This window comes from Podarcis melisellensis (assembly GCF_964234715.1).
Source record: "Podarcis melisellensis genome assembly, chromosome: 11".
Lineage (NCBI taxonomy): Eukaryota > Metazoa > Chordata > Lepidosauria > Squamata > Lacertidae > Podarcis > Podarcis melisellensis.
Genome location: NC_138543.1, coordinates 2,443,086 through 2,460,730, shown reverse-complemented (window position 1 = coordinate 2,460,730; position 17,645 = coordinate 2,443,086). Strand labels below are relative to the sequence as shown.

Here is a 17,645-nt window from a genome sequence, read left to right as displayed (position 1 = left end):
TTTCAAGGGGCACAGATGGCTGCAGTGCAGAGAAGGAAAAAAGAAAGTTTTCTTTTGTGAATTCCCTTCCATTCACTTCTCTTAGTATCGAAGTCAATATCATTTTCTCTGTAAATCTCCTGCAGTTTGTAAACTACAAGTCCCAGAATCCCTGGCAGGAAATGATGCTCTGTGCATCACTGTCAGCTGAGGAGACAGCTTGCTGTAATGGCTTTCAAACTGTTCCTCACCTTGACCCTCTTTTGGATTGCTGGGTTTTGGCGCTGTCTCAAAAGGGTTTTCTTCAGCTTCCCCCCGGGCTTGCTGTGCCTTTAGTTTGTTCCTCCTTTTGTTTTCCTCAGCTTGCTAATGTGAAGAACAAAAGTGAACATCCCAGAATTAGTCTCACGAATAATCACCATCTAATGAGAAACAAACGAACAAAAAACCCCATCAACAATCTTTTGCAGCATCCTTACATTTTGCAATTTCTTCTTGAGCTCGAGATTCATATCTTGGTACCCTTTTGATATAGCGTTGAGGTAGTAGATACTCAGGCTAAATGGGGGAAAACCACATATGCTATGTCACATAATTATTACAACCATTAAAAACCATTTTTAAAGTAGAAATAGGGAGAAATTTCATTCAGTTCGCATTTTGAAACAAAACAGTTATTTTTCTGTTATTTATTTTATTTCTTATCTGCACTTCACCATAGGGTCCCAGGGTGGTTTACAACAAATATAATATTAAAATCAGCTAAAACTAATTACTGTCAAGGGAATAGGGTGGATCTTAAAAGAAATATCTCATGTGCCAAAGTCCAGGGTAAAGAAGCTAGCATTTGAAATTCACACTTCTCCGAATATTTTGACATAGTTCTCTAATGACAATGTGGATATTAGAGGAAAGTGTTAATAAAACTGCATATATTAATGTAAATAATGTACAAAATGCAATATAGAAGAATAAATTTATTTCACTTGAGATAATCCAAAATTGACAGATTCATGTATCTCTATTTTAAGCAGAGTGATATAACAACCATCTTCCTTACCAGAAGCTGATGCAAGTGAATTGCACCCTAGACAAAAACAATGGTTTGATGTTTCTGGAGTCCTTGCAACTCTGTGTCAAGTACTACTTTTACACAACCACATCCTTTAGTTGCTATTTCATCCTTGCCCCCCACCCCCGTTTAGCTGCTTTAAAGGAACTCTGAGGTGAAGCTGCCATCAACAATAATCTCAGAATTCTGGCAGGGATGGCCTAAGACATGGTCTTGCCTGAGGCCCAAGACAATATGACAGGCCTGAGGCACACAAAACTGAGGAAGGGAACAGCTGGTGGGATCAGGAAGAAAGGGGGGTGTTGCTGTGCCCCCTGCCAGCTTCTGCTCCTCAAGGCAATTATCTCAATCTGCCTAACAATAGAGCCAGCTTTCAATTCAGGGGCCATTAAAAGAGAAGTCCACCTTCCCCGCCCTCCACCCCTTTAGCCCTCCTGGCTACACTGGGTAGTGAATGCATTCTACGTATGTCTAAAAAAGATGGGGATGTATTTATTTTTAAGCATATAAATGTGTGCTGTACATACACCATCAGTAGTATGAAGGGCAGGATCACACCAGGGTTTGAGAGAAGTCTGAAAACCTTCCGAAACCAGGAAGGGAAATCATGCTCCAGAGTTTCTCCAATGACCTCAAACATTCTGGTTTTTCCGCTGTTAGTGCAAAGACACACAGAGATAAAGGGTGGGAATGTAAATAGTGTTTTTGTTAAAGTAATGCTAATAACAAATACAAATACTATTTATTTGTGTAGCTGAAGCAATTACAAAAAACCACGAATAATTCACAACCACAGTAATGCCAGAATATAACCCAATCAGTCTTTATTGCTACCAGATATATTAAACCACCCAAGGAATTTTAGCTTTTGGAGGGGAACAGGAGTCTCCTAACAACTCTCAGCACCCTTAACAAATTACATTTCCTAGGGGTTTTTTTGGGGGGGGGAGCAATCATGATAAAAATGGTATAAGAGTGCTTTAAATGTATACGTAGTGCAAATGTGGCAGTTCACATGACTGGATGCTTATTCATCTTTTCAGAAAGGGAGGTGGGCTCCTCCATCCCCAAATACCCCTGTTATATACTAAGCTTGGATCCTACAACAATAGGCAAGTAGGATCCTAGAATGCAACAAGTGATTGGCTTGCAGGAAAAGACCAATCAGGCTCCAGGAGGGAAGCAGAATCAGCCAATCAGACGGGACTCATTGTGTAAATAATGTATATAAAAGCCTAAGGTTTGGGGGCGCAATTCAATCACTGTTTTACAAGCTGCAATAAAGAGCATGAAATCACTACAGGACTCCCAAGTATATTTCAACCCCCCACAAGGAAAATTTGATTTCACAGAGGAAGATTGTAGCCTAGCCTTTTCACTGATACATTAATTTTCTGTATGTTGGAATTAGGCGTGCATGAGCTTACACCAAAAGTCAAGCCATTCTCTCTAATCAAGTGATACACATAGCAGTGGTTTCTCCTCAGGGCTGAGGGAGCACCAGGTGCATCTTCCTTCTTACAGCCCAGGGCAAGTGGCTAGGCAGCAGCTCACAAGAGGGAGAAGAGCAGGGCCTTGTTCACTTCCCTCCTGCTCACTGACATTGAAACAGGGGCACTCACATTTGCAAGCAACTCAGGTGAATCCTGAGAACATCTGGAGAAGAATTTCTTACTGCTGACCCTCCTGCATTAAAAGAGCCCTGGAGGGTATTACACATTCATTTGTTATGGGGCTGTCCATGAAAGTGCCATGTGTTGTTTCATGTGCGCTTTTTACAAAATAGTGCAAGAGTGGAAGCAGTTAATGAGACAGTAGGGTCATTATATCCTTGCACAAGTTCTGGGGCTGCACATATACAGATCCACCTCTAGATGTCACACATGGCTTTCCATAATTACAAATGAAAACTAGCAATCCTCAGCATCCCCTGTTTTGTAGCTATTGACTTTCCTGAGGGCTTTTCCAGATTTTGAAACAAAGGAGCATGTTAATGAATCTGGGCCTTATCTTGAGTCTGAGAGCAAAGGACCTGGGTTTCCACACAGCTCAGTAATAATTACCGGTATTGTTGTTTACATCAGCGGCCCTTTGCTGAGTAAGAAAAGCACAAACTTGTGAGATATTGCCAAGACCCACAGCCACATGGCACTGCTGTGCAACCCAGGTGAGGGATGTTTTGGTGGGATGGCAGTGGCAGGGCAGGGGGGTACTTCCCGTTTCACCTCAAGCGGCAAAGAGGGAAGCACTGGCTCTAACTGGAAGGGAAAGAGATAGGGAGATAGTATTCTAAGTATTTTGGGAAGCAGTCTAGGCCAGCACTGGGATACTAGATCTAGCCAGCAGGCCAGGACCTGAAGGTTGTGGACATGCTCCAGTTTACTCTGCATCCAGTGCACTCCCACTGCTGGTTTGAGAAGCAGTGTGCGCACAATGTTTGCCACAATCCATATTTGTCCCTACTCTATCCTTATCTTTCCAACATAAATATCCCTCATCTTGCCAATTCCAGTAGAGCTTGCTATCTGCCAGCCCAGCTTCCAAAGAAACAATCAGGAACTCACTTGAAGTTGTCAATTGTTTCTTTGTAGCCATGTCCTTATCTGCCCCACACTTATTGTCACATATCACATCAGACGTGGGGCAGGTGGGTATGATCTGAGAAAAACAGTCTCTCGGGCCAAACAAACCTGTGCCAGACAGTGCAGGAGAATATGCACAGTTGTGGAAGGAAGCAGAAAGACACAGAGAGTAGCAGAGAAGTGGCATATCCTGCACTGCAACATTTCTCTGATGAAAGTAGGGACATCCTATTCCACCACCATTTTATTATTTATAGCCCACCCAGCTGACTGGATTGCCCCAGCCACTCTGGGCATAAACTGTCCTACACAGAACTTCCTTCAGATGACTCAGGGGTCACATAACTCCATAACCTCCAATATTTCTCTGACGAAAATAGGGACATCCTAAGGAAAAAGGGGACAGTCTGGGATCAAATCAGAAACCGGGACAGCTTCTGTAAATCCAGAACTGTCCCTGGAAATAGGGACACTTGGAGGATCTGGGCAAATAATAACAAAACTCCAAAGAGGTTTAAAAGGTAAAGACAAATAGCTTGTTCTGGAAATGCAAAGGGGATGGGAAGTCAGTGTAGAGAGTTGAGGACAATGTGACCCAGCTAAATTCACAAACACTGTTCATTCAAATAAAGCAACAGGCCATATTCTCTTTTTAAAAGTGCCATAGATCTATGGGAATATGATTTGTTTTGGCAAGCAAAATATTTTGTATGACTTCTGGAAATTGAAACAAGGCATGAGTAATAGGCCCTTCAGAGACGTAGAAATTTAAAAATCAGGAACAATCCCACATTAACATCTAGTTCCATTTGACCTCTACTTTCCCCTCCTACATTATTTCCCCCCACAGTTATTGTATCCCACTTATATATATTTGTTCCTGACTTGTTTCCCCATTCAACATAATAAATGCTACATGCAGAATGCAAATCTGAAGCGCAACTGAGACACTTCTATTCTCCAGGTACCCTGTGCAGCAGCATCTTTTACATAGTTACTCAGAAGTATATCTTATTAAGTTCATAGTAGAAAAGAATATGCTCTGCAGAGTCTGGCACATTCAAAGAACATCTGCAATGTTTATGGGGATGTTTAAATATCTGTCCCTGACAAAAGCTGAGGGGAAAATGTTTACGCAGGCTAACATAAAGGCCCTGCATTGGACTGGAATTATTAATTTTTAAATATAAGTGACCCTGTTATCCGTTGACATACACAATATACCTTTAGAGCACATTTGAAGCCCATTTTCCCCCTCTAAGAATTCTGGGCACTGTAGTATACTTGTCGTAGAGTTCAAATTTCCAGCAATAATGAACAAACTACAGTGCCCAGAATTCTTTGAAGGGGGAAATGGGCTTCAAATGGGCTTTAAAGGTATAGTATGTACACTGTCTTTGTCACACCTATCTTTCACGAAAGTGCATCCAATGTTATAGTTATTTGTTCAGTAATCCTACATCTGACTTTGAAGAAATGGATATAAAATGCTGTAAACCTGAATGGACCACAGTCAAAGGATGGAGGGACGGAAACAACTGTGTAGACAACTGGCAGCGTGGAGAGGAAGAGAATAAACAGCAGCATGGCCATGTAGAAGTTGTTTGATCGTGACGCTTTGAAGACTCTCTCATGGGGAACATTGCAGCACATCACAGCCCAGCACTGCAGGTACATGGATGTATGGAGACGGATGACGTTGATCGCCGGCAGACATGGTGCATAAAAAGAGCCCATCCTATGAACATTCAATAAGCCATTTTCTCATAAAAATCTACAAAGGGGGTTCTATGGCAGTAACTCTTTAGCTTTTATATCCCTTTGCTTTCCCAGCCACAAACCCCGGGATCTTCTATGGATTTGCCCATCCCAACACTCTGCTAGTCCATATTGGTTCATATTTGGAGATAGGTGCTTTCAAAACAGCCGTGTTTATAAAGATTAAGTTAATATAGTTCTTATCTTATCACAGGTACACAATAATAAACATGATAAGCCCCCCTGGGAAAATGCGTACATGCACACACACCACCCTCCACACAGTTCATCCTCCTCTGCTACTCTATTCCCCCAACCTGGTTGGATTGATCTATTATTATCATTTATTACAGTTGCCAGATTGTTCGCATTGTTTCCTGAATCAAAGTGTATTTCATTTTGTCATAGTGTGATTGTTTAGCGATCCCTACAGGTAGTGCTTACTGGTATTTGCAAAAGCGTGAGATTAAACTATAGGGAGCTCATGTAGTTTTTCTCTGCTCTTGTTTTCTCTTCTGCCTGGTATAGAATGGATTAAACTGAATTGGGATCTAGCAGAGCTAAAATGGAATTATACCAAACAAAAGAGAAGAAACATTATGACAACGTATGACCTTAATTTTGAGGTAACTATCAGATTTTTTCCTAACATTTTATGCAAATTTCAGTTTGCATTGAAAGCTGATGTCATCTGTTTCTGGGAATGACCGCTCCCCGCTTAAAACGGGGGGCGCCCTTTGCGTGGACGCGTGCAGCCCCTAGATCTGGAGCGGCTCCAATAGCATAGGCTAGGCTTTGCCTTCCCTCAGGTGGGATACCTGGAGGTCTCCGCCTACCTCAGTCAGTTGTCCAATCCCACCTGGGGGAAGAGTTGCCAAGGAGACCAGGCCAGGTAGGGGAGGGATTACCTGCCCACACAAAGGAGGGAGGATCTTACCTGGGAATTCTCACTTGGCTCCAGAGCTTCTCCCACCCTACCCACCCTCAGTCAATGTCTTATTTTGCAGGTTAATTTTTCCTCACAGGTTTTGCAGGTTAACTTTTCTTCACAGGTATGCGGGCGCTGCTACGTTAATGTCGCTGTTATAGGGCCGGAAAGGAATTTCCCTGCATTGGCAGGTTTCGCCTTTCCCGTAGCAAAACGTCACAACTTTGGCGGTATCAGGCCTTGGGCGGAATCCTTTTGTCCATCTTCCTCTTTGCGGCGGCGATACCAGGGTTCCCCGTTAAAGGGGTTTCTGAAGGGAGGCTTTGACCGTACGCCGAAAGGTCGTCATTGCTCTCCCCTGCGGCGGCGGCGTTACGGGGGCGGCTATCTCTGCTTGAACATATGTTCTCCAGAGCCGGTCCATCCCCCCCACACACACACACTGGATAACCCTGATGCTCCCCAGGTCCCCGGCTGGGGCCTGGGGAGGGAGAACGCCCAATGCCTGAGCCAATGTCTACCCACATTTGAAATTTAATAAAGTTGTGGCCAATTTAATCCCATAGCACATTGTCTTGAGTCGTTATTCCACATGACGGGGGGACCGCGCGGGATCTGGGGACTCCGCCTGTCCACGCAATGCATATGAAATCTGATGTTAGAGCATGCCCCCCACCTGTCCCCAAATTAATATTTGAATGAAATGGGGTGAGTAATATATTTGAAAAAATAATTTCTGGTATTTCACTATTCTCCTCCTTAATGTAGTAGTTCAATATCATAGCTGGAAGGTCAAAACTACCACATGTGTAATATGCTGATGTGGAGCTATTCTGGGCAAACGTTGGGGCGCAGAATTCTGCATTAGCTGCAATTTCAAAATCAACCTTAAGGGCAGCACACACAGAGCACACTGCAGTAGTCCAGTCTAGAGGCTGCCAAGACCTGCACTATCGCGTCCTTTCCAGCATTGGCTGTAGGTGGTGTACCAGTGGGAACTGGAAGAGTGCCCTCCTGGCCACTACAAACCTCTGCACCTCCAGTGACATGGATGGATCTAGGAGGATCTCTCTCAAGCATGTCTCTCCCATATATCGGTCTCTACAGTCACAACAGGTGCTGTAACCTTCCAATAGTTTGACTTTACCTCCAAAGGCACATTCTTCCATTGTCTCCTAAGACAGGGATGCCAACCAACCACTCAGAAGCTATGTTCCTGCTTCTTTATAATTTGTTTTATTCATAATTGAATAGTTTATTCCTAAATTAATAACTGACTGCTGTAGCTGAAGGGTCAAACTGAATTTATTACAGCATAAACGCAGAAACATGTCTATCGTATAGCATTGAGCTCAGGGGGATTCACAGCAGTGCTTGCCAATGGTGGAGTGTGAAGGCATGGGTCTTTCTTGAAAGGTAAACACCAACTCCCACATTCATGATTTGCCACGATATTTATAGCCTCCTGTGTTTTTGTCACATTGGAGGAGCCAAATGTAGGAGCAAGGAAGCAACACCGAATAAGAAACTAATAATGATTGCCCTGTATATGCCCTGTATATTCCAAAAGTCTGACAACAACAGTAGCTGAATTTGTCACACCTGAAAGGTGGCATCCAACATGACTATGTCTTCAGAGAAGGACTCATGATTGAGTCACCATTTGTTACTCTCAATTTATAACAGCTTATTTCACAGCGTCCAGGCATGATTTCAGTGAAGTCACACCACAGTAAAGCTGGTACAATGAAGTGGAGAATCAAGACCAGAGGTGACAAGTGTGATTTTCCACATTTATATCAGAGATTTGACAAGCAAAGCAGAAGAATTCAGTCACATTGGCAAACCTTAACCTTAAGTACAGCCACTTCTACATGCAGTATTCCACCAAGACACACTTACCAGATCATGCCTTGATTGAAGATCAGGCCCAACACATTTCCACTAATATCAAATTCTGAATATGAAGGCTGAAGGGAAAGCATAATGAATTCTCTTAGAGTTGCAACAAAGCTTTAAAACAATGTGCAAAGATTGCATATTGATCATTTTGCCCAGTTTTTCCCCAAGCAAATGAACAAATCTCCAGAACTGGGGCAATAATATAATCTGAAACACATATGCAAAATAATATTTAAATGACACCTGACTGTAGAGTTTTTCATATAGAGTTCTAGGCCTGCATGGCACTATAATAGATGTAATAGAATCTAACATGTTGATTTTTAAACAATAAAATGGGTTTTAGGGGTTTTTAAGTACAAAAAAGTAATAACCAGTGTTTCTTTCTATTTCAGGTCATAGATGTTGTCAGAAAGTTCAAGATCAGACACAGAACTGTTCTCCCCCTTCTGCCTCTGAACCCCACACTAAACTGTACAAAAATAAAAACTGAACTTTGTTATGTATGCTTTGTTTCACTGAACCAAAATATGTAGCATATGGAAACAGCTTCGCTAGCCTTCCCCAACCAGGTGCCTTCCAGGTGCCCTGTTAGACTACAACTCCCATGACCTCTCACCATTGGCTCTGTGGCTGGGGCTGATGGAAGCTGTAGTCCAAAAGATCCACAAATAACAAATTACATACGTGCCTCTAATATAGGTTGAGATTTTATCTGTATTCACAATGTGGGGCATTGTTATGGGGGCAGAAAGTGGGGCGCAGCACCCAAGTTATGGTCTGGACTCAACTAAGTACAGTGGTGCCTGGGGTTACAAACAGCCTAGTTAATGAACATTTAACCTTCTTGACCACTTCAAATCCGGAAATGAGTGTTCTGGGTTGCATTGGGGGTTTTGGCATACGAATGGACGTTCGGGGGTACACTTCTGTTTTGTTGGCACAGCCTTTGTTGGCACAGCCTTCTGTCACTCAGCCTCCCTTCCAGCTGAGGGATCCCTGCCCCCCCTGCCCCCTCCTGCACACAAGTAGGAGTTGGGATTGGGGCTGCTCCGATAGGCAGCGTGAAGCCTCCCTTCACGGCTGAGATATCCCCGGCCCGCCCCTGCTTGCACGCAGCCAGGCTGCATAGTTGCTGGGGAAGGTGGAGGCAGCCCGGAAGCTGCATCTTAGAGCCCCTGCACCACCTGAAGGCAGCCAGGTGTTCCCCAGCAAGCCAACTGGAAATGAATCAAAATCACAAGAAAGCATAAAACAACACTGACCCTGAACTAACCCTAATTCTAATCCTTACCCTAACCCTAACCCAGTCCTAAAATTAACCCTAACCCTAACCCAGAAATGGTCTTGTTAGATAGTAAAATTCATGTGAAATTGCTGTCTTAGGGGTTGCTTTTCACCATCTGGAACGGATTAATCCATTTTGCATTACTTTCTGTGGGAAAGCACACCTTGGTTTAAGTACGCTTTGGTTTAAGAACGGACTTCCGGAACAGATTAAGTTTGTAAACCAAGGTACCACTGTAGTCCTGCCAGCAAAAAACTTCCCCTTCTCCCCTCCCTCCTTCCCCTAATGCACCCCCAATTGGTTTGGGGTTGTCAGAAGAGCCCCTGGAAGCGCACCGGGGGAGGAGAGGGCAGATCGTTCTCCCAGGAAAGCAGAAATGCGGGCTCTGATGGAGTGAGCTGCTTAGCACTACACTGAATTCCTCCCTTTAAAAAGTTGAAGTTAAAATTAAAGAAGTGTGAGCACTACTTTATATAGTTATAAGCTTTTTTGCTGGCAGCGACTTCTATGTCTTTAACAGCTGCACTTTAAGCAGAATATATATATATATATATATATATATATATATATATATATATATATGCTTTCGTAGATTTTCACGGGTACAGGAATGCAGGTTTTGGTGTCCTCGGGTGTCTTCCCGTGTAAAAGTTGGGGTGTCTAGGCGACGTTTCGACGAGGTCTCACTCGTCTGGTTAATATATATATTAACCAATGGACGTTTTCTTGACTGATGAGGTGCTGGGGGGAAACTCCATATGCTGAATCCCTGCTTGCCACACAGCTGTTGAAAACACAAGAGCCCAGCCAAAAAAGTGATTTTCTACATTATAAACCTAAAACGTCTGGCTGGCCTCAGATGCTCTGTGTTGGCAAACCAGCACAAAGCCCATCAGAATCCCCTGATACAAAGCTCTCCCTTAATGGCGAGGTTAGAAATTGGACAAGTCACAGTCATTAAATCTCAAATAAGACATCAATCAATCATACTTGGCTCACTTGGCACCATTAAAGAACAAATGCCTTGCTGCTAGCCCAGTACAAATTGCAGGCAATACACACATGATATACAAAGAAGGTGCTGCCTTCTTTCTTATGAAATATTATCAGCGAGATCTGAAGTGGAACCTGCGCACATGAGGATGAGGGGGCCGGGCTTGCCTGCCTCTGCCCCATCCTCCCTTTGGGCCATTTTCTGCTGAGACTGGATGCCTAAAGAGCATTTTGAAGACCTGGCCATAGCTTGTTTCCTATCTTGTGACATTTTGGTTGGACTAATAGAGGTACTGCCCTACTATGGAATATTTTGTCTGTCATTCTTTTTAGATTTCAGACATATCCAAGATGTTTGCTGTTGCCACCACAGAATCCTGGACTTGGTGAACCCCAGTCTCATTCAGCATGGCATCCCCTGAGTTCCTTTTCCTTATGAAAAATAAATCAAATGCAAAATCTTTTTTGGGAGTGGACTCTGTAGATGGAGCTCTTCAGACAAAGATAAGATTGACAAGGCATTAGCAGCATTGCGTTTCTAATGCATTCCATTTATGGTATTGTGTTCAACCAGGCATTTCCCGTATATTCTCCATAAATTCAACAGTATCGTGTAGGACTGCTAGTATAGTATAATACAGCATAGTACAGTGTCAAGTACTGGAACATTTACATTATATTATTGTTATTATTTCAGAAAGAATTCATTTTTTAAAGAAGGAGGAGCAAGAAGTCAAATACTTACAAAGCCATATTCCAAGTCCCAGCACCAGCAGTAATTGAAAAACCTGACAAAGACAGCTTTTAGGAAATCACCAATTAAAATTGTGATGTAGGTCGTCACAGTGTCAGAGACCGTCAGCCGCACAAATTCCTGCAGAAACAACATTTCTTTTTTAGAAGCAAAGAGTCGGGTTGCTTCTTTATTGAGAGCATTTGGCAAACGCCAAGGAAGCAGCGCTGCTTATCCTCCTGCCATTCACTCCTGTTGTTTGAAATGGGCCACTGGAACACTTACAAGAAACTTAGAGGACTCTTACATTGTGCACGCATGCTAAATGGGGAGCAGGATGCTGTCCTAAAGTGTTTTGTCAGCAGAATCATCTTGAATCATCTTCAGTTTAAGAACAGACCTCCAGACCGAATTAAGTACTTAACCTGTACAATAATAATTTTAAAAATTGAAAAATATAAAATACCAAATTCTGATACAGAAGGAAAAATGCACATCCTTGGCTAATTTTACTGTGTGAATATATCCAAATATGCTACCTAGCTCAGGCACACTATTAAATGGAATCCCTTTCATCATTGTGAAGACTTAAGTGGATGTTCACAGTCATTCATTCTCAATCTGCTCTAAACAACTAGGAAAGAGGTCAGGGGTTTGTTTCTCATATATTCATACTGTATATTTCATGGTAAAAAGAGCTTGATGCATCCTGGGAGATGCCCCAGCTGTGATATCATGACTTGTTTAAGACCATGCAGTAAAGGTTGAGACAGAATTATAGACTAGGCCTCCTCTGGCCAAACCAAATAATCCATCCACAGGAGGGCATGTCTCCATATACTGGGTTTCCCTTAAGTTTGTGGTTTGTGTTGCTGCCCCCTGACACTACTTCAATCACAGCTAAGGTAGAGATCAGGGATTTGGCTGGAGGAGGCGGCTTGTAATTCAACTCAGGAAGACTTTCATGACACAGTGATTTAGTAATGCTGCCAAAACACCAGAGCAGTCTGGTTGCAGACCCCAAATTTCGAACCATAGATCCCCTCTATTAGAGTGAGCTGTGATTTCCACCCCATCCCAGACTAGGAGGAGGCTGATGATCCCAGAAATATGGGTTCATCCACGTCTATTTCTTGGGGCCAGGACTTGGAATCCAAGCAACAAAATATCCTTCCTCCTTCAGATTCCGGGCTGAAAGTTAAGTCTGTGAGGCCAGAATGCATGAAGAATGAATACTCTTGTGAGTATCAGCAAGCTTTGGGTGTTGTTGTTTTTTCCAAAATGGCTTTACCTGACCAACCATTGTTTCCCAGCAGGGGCCTCTCGGGACATCCGCAAGGCTCACGTGGGGGGGAGGGCCAGTGACGTTTTCAGGGAGGGTCCCGTTGTACAAGTTGGTTAGCCAAATTGTCATGTTCTGCCTCACAATCTTCTCTTCTTCCAGCTGGGAAAAAGGAGATGTTTTTCAATAGCACAAATCAAATTACACAGAGGTTGCAGCGAGGGGAGGGGGGAATGCGGTAGCTACAGACCTGGCTAGAAACCAGAGAGTCCAATGTTTAGATCATTATTTATTAAAAATTTATGTCACTTAATATAATAAAAATCTCTATGTGGTTTACATAAAGACAATAAAAATATAACAACAGACAATAATATTTCATAAAAGTGAAATAAAATGGAACACAACCATATATCGAAACAGTGTATAAAACATAATTAAAAACTAAGAGTCAGATTCCAGGAATGGCTGGGTAAACACAGAGGTCTTTAAGAAGCATTTCAAAGTCTCACAAACCACCCAAGGGAGGGCATTCCTGGGAACACCCACTTCCATGCTGTTGCCAGGAACAGCCAGGGCAATTCACTGGTCCTGGAATGATCAACTAGATCTCTTTGGAAGGCATTCAAGATTGGCTTGGTCTTGACCGGAGGAGACAAACAAGTAGATATCCTGGTCCCAAGTTGTTTAGGGCTTTTGGCTCAGTAGCTAATTAGTGTCAATCGTTAGAGATCATTTCTCCAATGAACCCAGTAGGTGGCCTTAAGCAAGCCACTTTTGCTTAGACTGACTTATGACAGAAATAACAGTATTCACCACAACCTTACAGGGGTGTTGTAAGAACCAATGAGATAATGTGCATGAAGCATCAACACCAAGGTGGTCTGGCCCGCAAGACCATTTTTGGCAGCCCTACGCAACATTCAAGAAGAAACATCTTAAACGCTTAATTATTTTTTTTGTCTCGTGTGTTGTTAACAGAAGCACATACATTATTAATTGTGTAATACAGTGGTTTTCAACCAGTGTGCCATGGCACCCTAGGATGCCTTGAAGAATGGTCAGGGGTGCCATGGGCAACACTGGCCTCTGTCCCTCTTTCCTTCCCTCCCTCCTCTGAAGCCCTCTTGCATCTCTGCCTCCCAAAGGCTTGCACAGCTGTTTATTGCAGCAGCCCTGGCCATAAGCTCCACAGGCGAATGTTGCCTCTGGGAGGCACCGCTCTTTGGGGCTCCCAAGGAGAAGGAAGAGGAGAGGAGGCTGAGGGAAGCTGTTCAAAAAGGGCTGAGGGCTGCCAGCTCTGCAGGCAAGGGGGACCTAACTGGGCTCCTGAGCCCCACAAAGGAGCCTCAGAAAGAATGTAGTTGGTCAAGGGAACTCAGAAAGTTTGAAAACCTGATCTGCACTATATAAATGCACTATGGTGGTTGTTGTTGTTACTACTACTACTACCCCCCCCCCCCGTAGCCTTTCCATTTCAGCCACACAGAAATAGCTAAATACTTTAGAGGAAGGTGGGGAGGTGATTTTCACCAACTGAGCCTTGCCCTTCCTGCTCCCAGTTCCCTGAAAAGGGTGGGAGACCCTCCAGGACCGTGTGGGCAGGTGAACCAGCAAAACCTACCAGTCCTTTCCTCCTGTGGGTTTTGGCCCCTTCAGCTACACCAGAAGCAGTTTAGTCATGCTGGCCACATGACCCGGAAAGCTGCCTGCAGACAAATGCCAGCTTTCTCGGCCCAAAAAGTGAGATGAGCACAGCACCCCATAGTTGCCTTTGACTGGAGTTAACTGTCCAGGGGTTCTTTACCTTTACCGTTTACCTTTACTGGCAGAAGGGATACTCTGAATCAAACTCCATGTCCCCAAGCCAGCTAAAGTTAGTCATGGTTAATTCCAAGGGAAGCTCACTTGTTCTCTTGGTTTCCATTGGACTTATTTGTGACTAATTTAGCTGGACTGGAATATAGAAGTATATCTTTGTAACCTTCTGGAGCTCAAGACTTCAAACTGGAACCTTCTTCTAGAAAGCTGCAAATAAACAGGACATGTAAAAATTAGCCAACTTGCCTTGAGATTGATTTCATCCATGAGAGCAATAATAAATGTGTACAGGTTGCCCAGGAAGAGAGCAAAGATGCGCCCCAGCTGCCACCGGAGGGCGATTCGAGGGTGATAGTTTTCCAGAGCACTGATGACATCAAATACAGTGGGACAGAACATTCCCAGTAGAGACATAACCATGTTTACCTGGAGAGGGAGGGGAGAAACAAGTTTTAAAAGTTTACCTATGCTCTCCTACTAGCAGTTTTAGTACATAGGCAGCCACCATGGGGCCCTTCAGCACTGATGTTTTGCATCAGTTCTCAACTCCCATCAGCTGCAGCCAGCAGAGTCCATGGGCAGACATGATGGGAGTTCCAGTCTACAACCTGAGAGGCATCACTTTAGTACACCTAGTATACAAAGAAAGTGGATCACCAAACCTTGTTTTTGTTTTAAAGTAGATTTTAAAAGCTTCTTACATCGTTTCCCGGTTTTTTTTTGCGATGTAATTCTCCATACAAACAATGTTTACAGAGATGCATAACATCACAGCAAAATGTGCATAAAAATGAATATATTAGTGAAAATAACATACAAAAATGCACTAAGAGAAATTGCTTGCAAATATCTGTACATTAGTCAAAACCACGTATTCAGTGAAATTCACAGTAAAATGATCAAAAAAAATTCATGATGATTAAAAAAGCTGCAAATGCTGCAGTAGATTATAGAATTGAATTTAAGACAGGAGAATGAGAAACTGAGCAAATTGCAATTGACAGATCATGGCATCCTTGGTCTGCACAGAACAAGAAATGGGACAGTATGTGTGTCCACATACTTATATTCTTTTCAGCACCAGCTAAAGACCTTTTCTTATTTTCCAAGGCTTTTTGGATGTGCACACACTGATATATGGAATTTTAGATCTGCTCTTAGTAATACTGTGTTATACAATGTGCCTGCTGCCGCACACATACACATATAATTTGCTTTTTTATTGATTTATTGATAGTTATTATATTTTTATGTCTTCTTGTTGTAAGTGTCCCAGAGCGGTATAAAAATAGTGTAAGTAAATAAAAGAATCTGATTGTGTAGCTGTGATTAATAAATTAATAAATGCATTCATTCCATTCATCAGACCTCTAGTTCCTAGTAGAAACAAACTAGTAACAAGAAAATGCAGCTGAGAGAATGATTAACTGCCATCAAAGAGTAACCTTTAGCCCCAGATTGTGAAGCCTGCAAAATTATTGTCTATAAAGCAGCTGTGTTTCTCCAGCTTCTGTGTGGTATTATGATTTTCAGTAAACAAGGCTGAGATTACAGCCAATTCTAAACTCTAGTATTAAGCATTCCCTGGCATGACAGCACCATAAAGAATATTTAATCTTGACTGCTTGCCATTAAAATTATACTTTCATTAAGAATTAACAGTTTAGTGCATATAAATCATCGTTTGGCTACCCATTGTTTGTGCCATGATGGTAATCTAACATCTTCGCTGCAAAAAGCAAGAATAAAAGTTTTCTTTCATGGAAACATATTTTCGTTTTTATCTAATTAGCTGAACAATCAGATGAATGGGCTATTTTGTTATTTATTGCAATTTACTATTGAGTTCAAAATGATCAGTTGCTGAATAACTCAGGATGTCAGCTATACATTTCATAACAAATTGAAAAATCCTGCCGCATTATCTGAATTTGCTGCAATTTTATTTTTTATTGGGCTTTTTTGCATTTACATCCTATGTTTAATTTTTAAATAAACCATGGCAGCTTACAATAAAACACCTAATACAAACAATGCCCTTAATAATAATAAAAAACACTGCTAAAATTAGAAGATGGGGATTTCAACTAAACCTTAGGAAGAGCATCCTGATGGTGTGAGCTGTTTAGCAGGAGGAGGCAATGGACTCTCCTTAATCAGAGGCTGGAGAACCACCTCTCAGGAAGCTGTACTTGTCCATTACCCTGAACTGGCAGGTGCGGGGAGTTGGGCTAGATGACCTTTGACGTCACTTCCAATTCTTATGACACTAAAATATTTTCTAGAACATCACTCCTGTGATGCAGGCCGAGCTGTGGGTGCCTAATACCATTCATATTGGCTGGAGGAGAGCTTGCTAAAATGCAGGAACTGCATCTAATGTCATAACGACCCTCTGAGAAGCAGCTAAGAGGAGAAGAAACCGGCCAGAATCTGCAGGGGTGGTCATTCCAAACTGGAGCCTTTTGGTTCCTCTAACTGAGACCTCTAAAGAGAGCCCCCCACAAAGATACTTCTGAGGGACCAGCCCTTTCTATACCAGGGGCCGCACACTCCCTTGGTGTCCACTTGTCAGTGAACATGAGACAGAAAACTGGAGCTGTCTTGGTTCCAGATGAGTACAGGCCTGAATTAAAGCCCCGTGGGTTCCCTCTGTGGTCAGGGCCCCCAAGAGTCATGAACCTCCCTAAGTTGTGCATGCAGGCAACATCTGGGGCAGCGCAGCACTTGAAAAGTCCATGAGGGCTCTTCCACAGCTGCCTTTTAGTGTCCAGGACAAAATGTTGAGGGCAGCACTTTAAACCACATGGAAAAACATACTGTTTTTCAGTAATGGTAACAGAAATCCCAAAACTTATTGCCCTTTTATATTCCTAATGCAACCGATCAATGATATACAGATTTCCACAGACGTGTAACTGGGAATACATTTTCTCACAAAGAAAGAGTCTGTTGCTTTCAAAAGCAATCCCTAGCACCACCCTATGAAGCAAAATGATTTGCCACAGCTTCAGTGTGTCTGCAAGCAGAATTAAATATTTGACTGGCATCCATCATGTCTTTCTGTTGCTTGAACTGAAACACCTCCTGCTGGAAACCAGTAAACAAATAATACTCCTAAGTAATTATGGTCAATGCTATGGAGATTTCTCCCCCTTAGATGTGCTGAGAACTTTGCCTTCAACATCATTGCTAATGATATTTTAAACCTGATTTTCCATCTCAACTTCACTGCGTGAACTGTTTGGTAACACCAATAAAATCAATGTCATCTCATCATTGCAAAACCATTCTGTGTAGTCTGATA

General features: G+C 42.7%; 1 protein-coding gene across 1 annotated transcript in view; it reads right to left on the bottom strand.

The window, feature by feature from the left end:
• Window positions 1–17,645, bottom strand: part of TMC1 (transmembrane channel like 1) — a 49,254-nt gene that overhangs the window by 1,583 nt on the left and 30,026 nt on the right. Inside the window, exons 12-19 of the mRNA XM_081930493.1 lie at window positions 14,585–14,764; window positions 12,527–12,679; window positions 11,248–11,376; window positions 8,222–8,289; window positions 5,132–5,371; window positions 1,579–1,704; window positions 459–537; window positions 231–345 (exon numbers count right to left, since the gene is read on the bottom strand). Of these exons, the coding sequence (XP_081786619.1) occupies window positions 231–345; window positions 459–537; window positions 1,579–1,704; window positions 5,132–5,371; window positions 8,222–8,289; window positions 11,248–11,376; window positions 12,527–12,679; window positions 14,585–14,764 (1,090 nt within the window). The remainder of the gene's footprint in view (window positions 1–230; window positions 346–458; window positions 538–1,578; window positions 1,705–5,131; window positions 5,372–8,221; window positions 8,290–11,247; window positions 11,377–12,526; window positions 12,680–14,584; window positions 14,765–17,645) is intronic.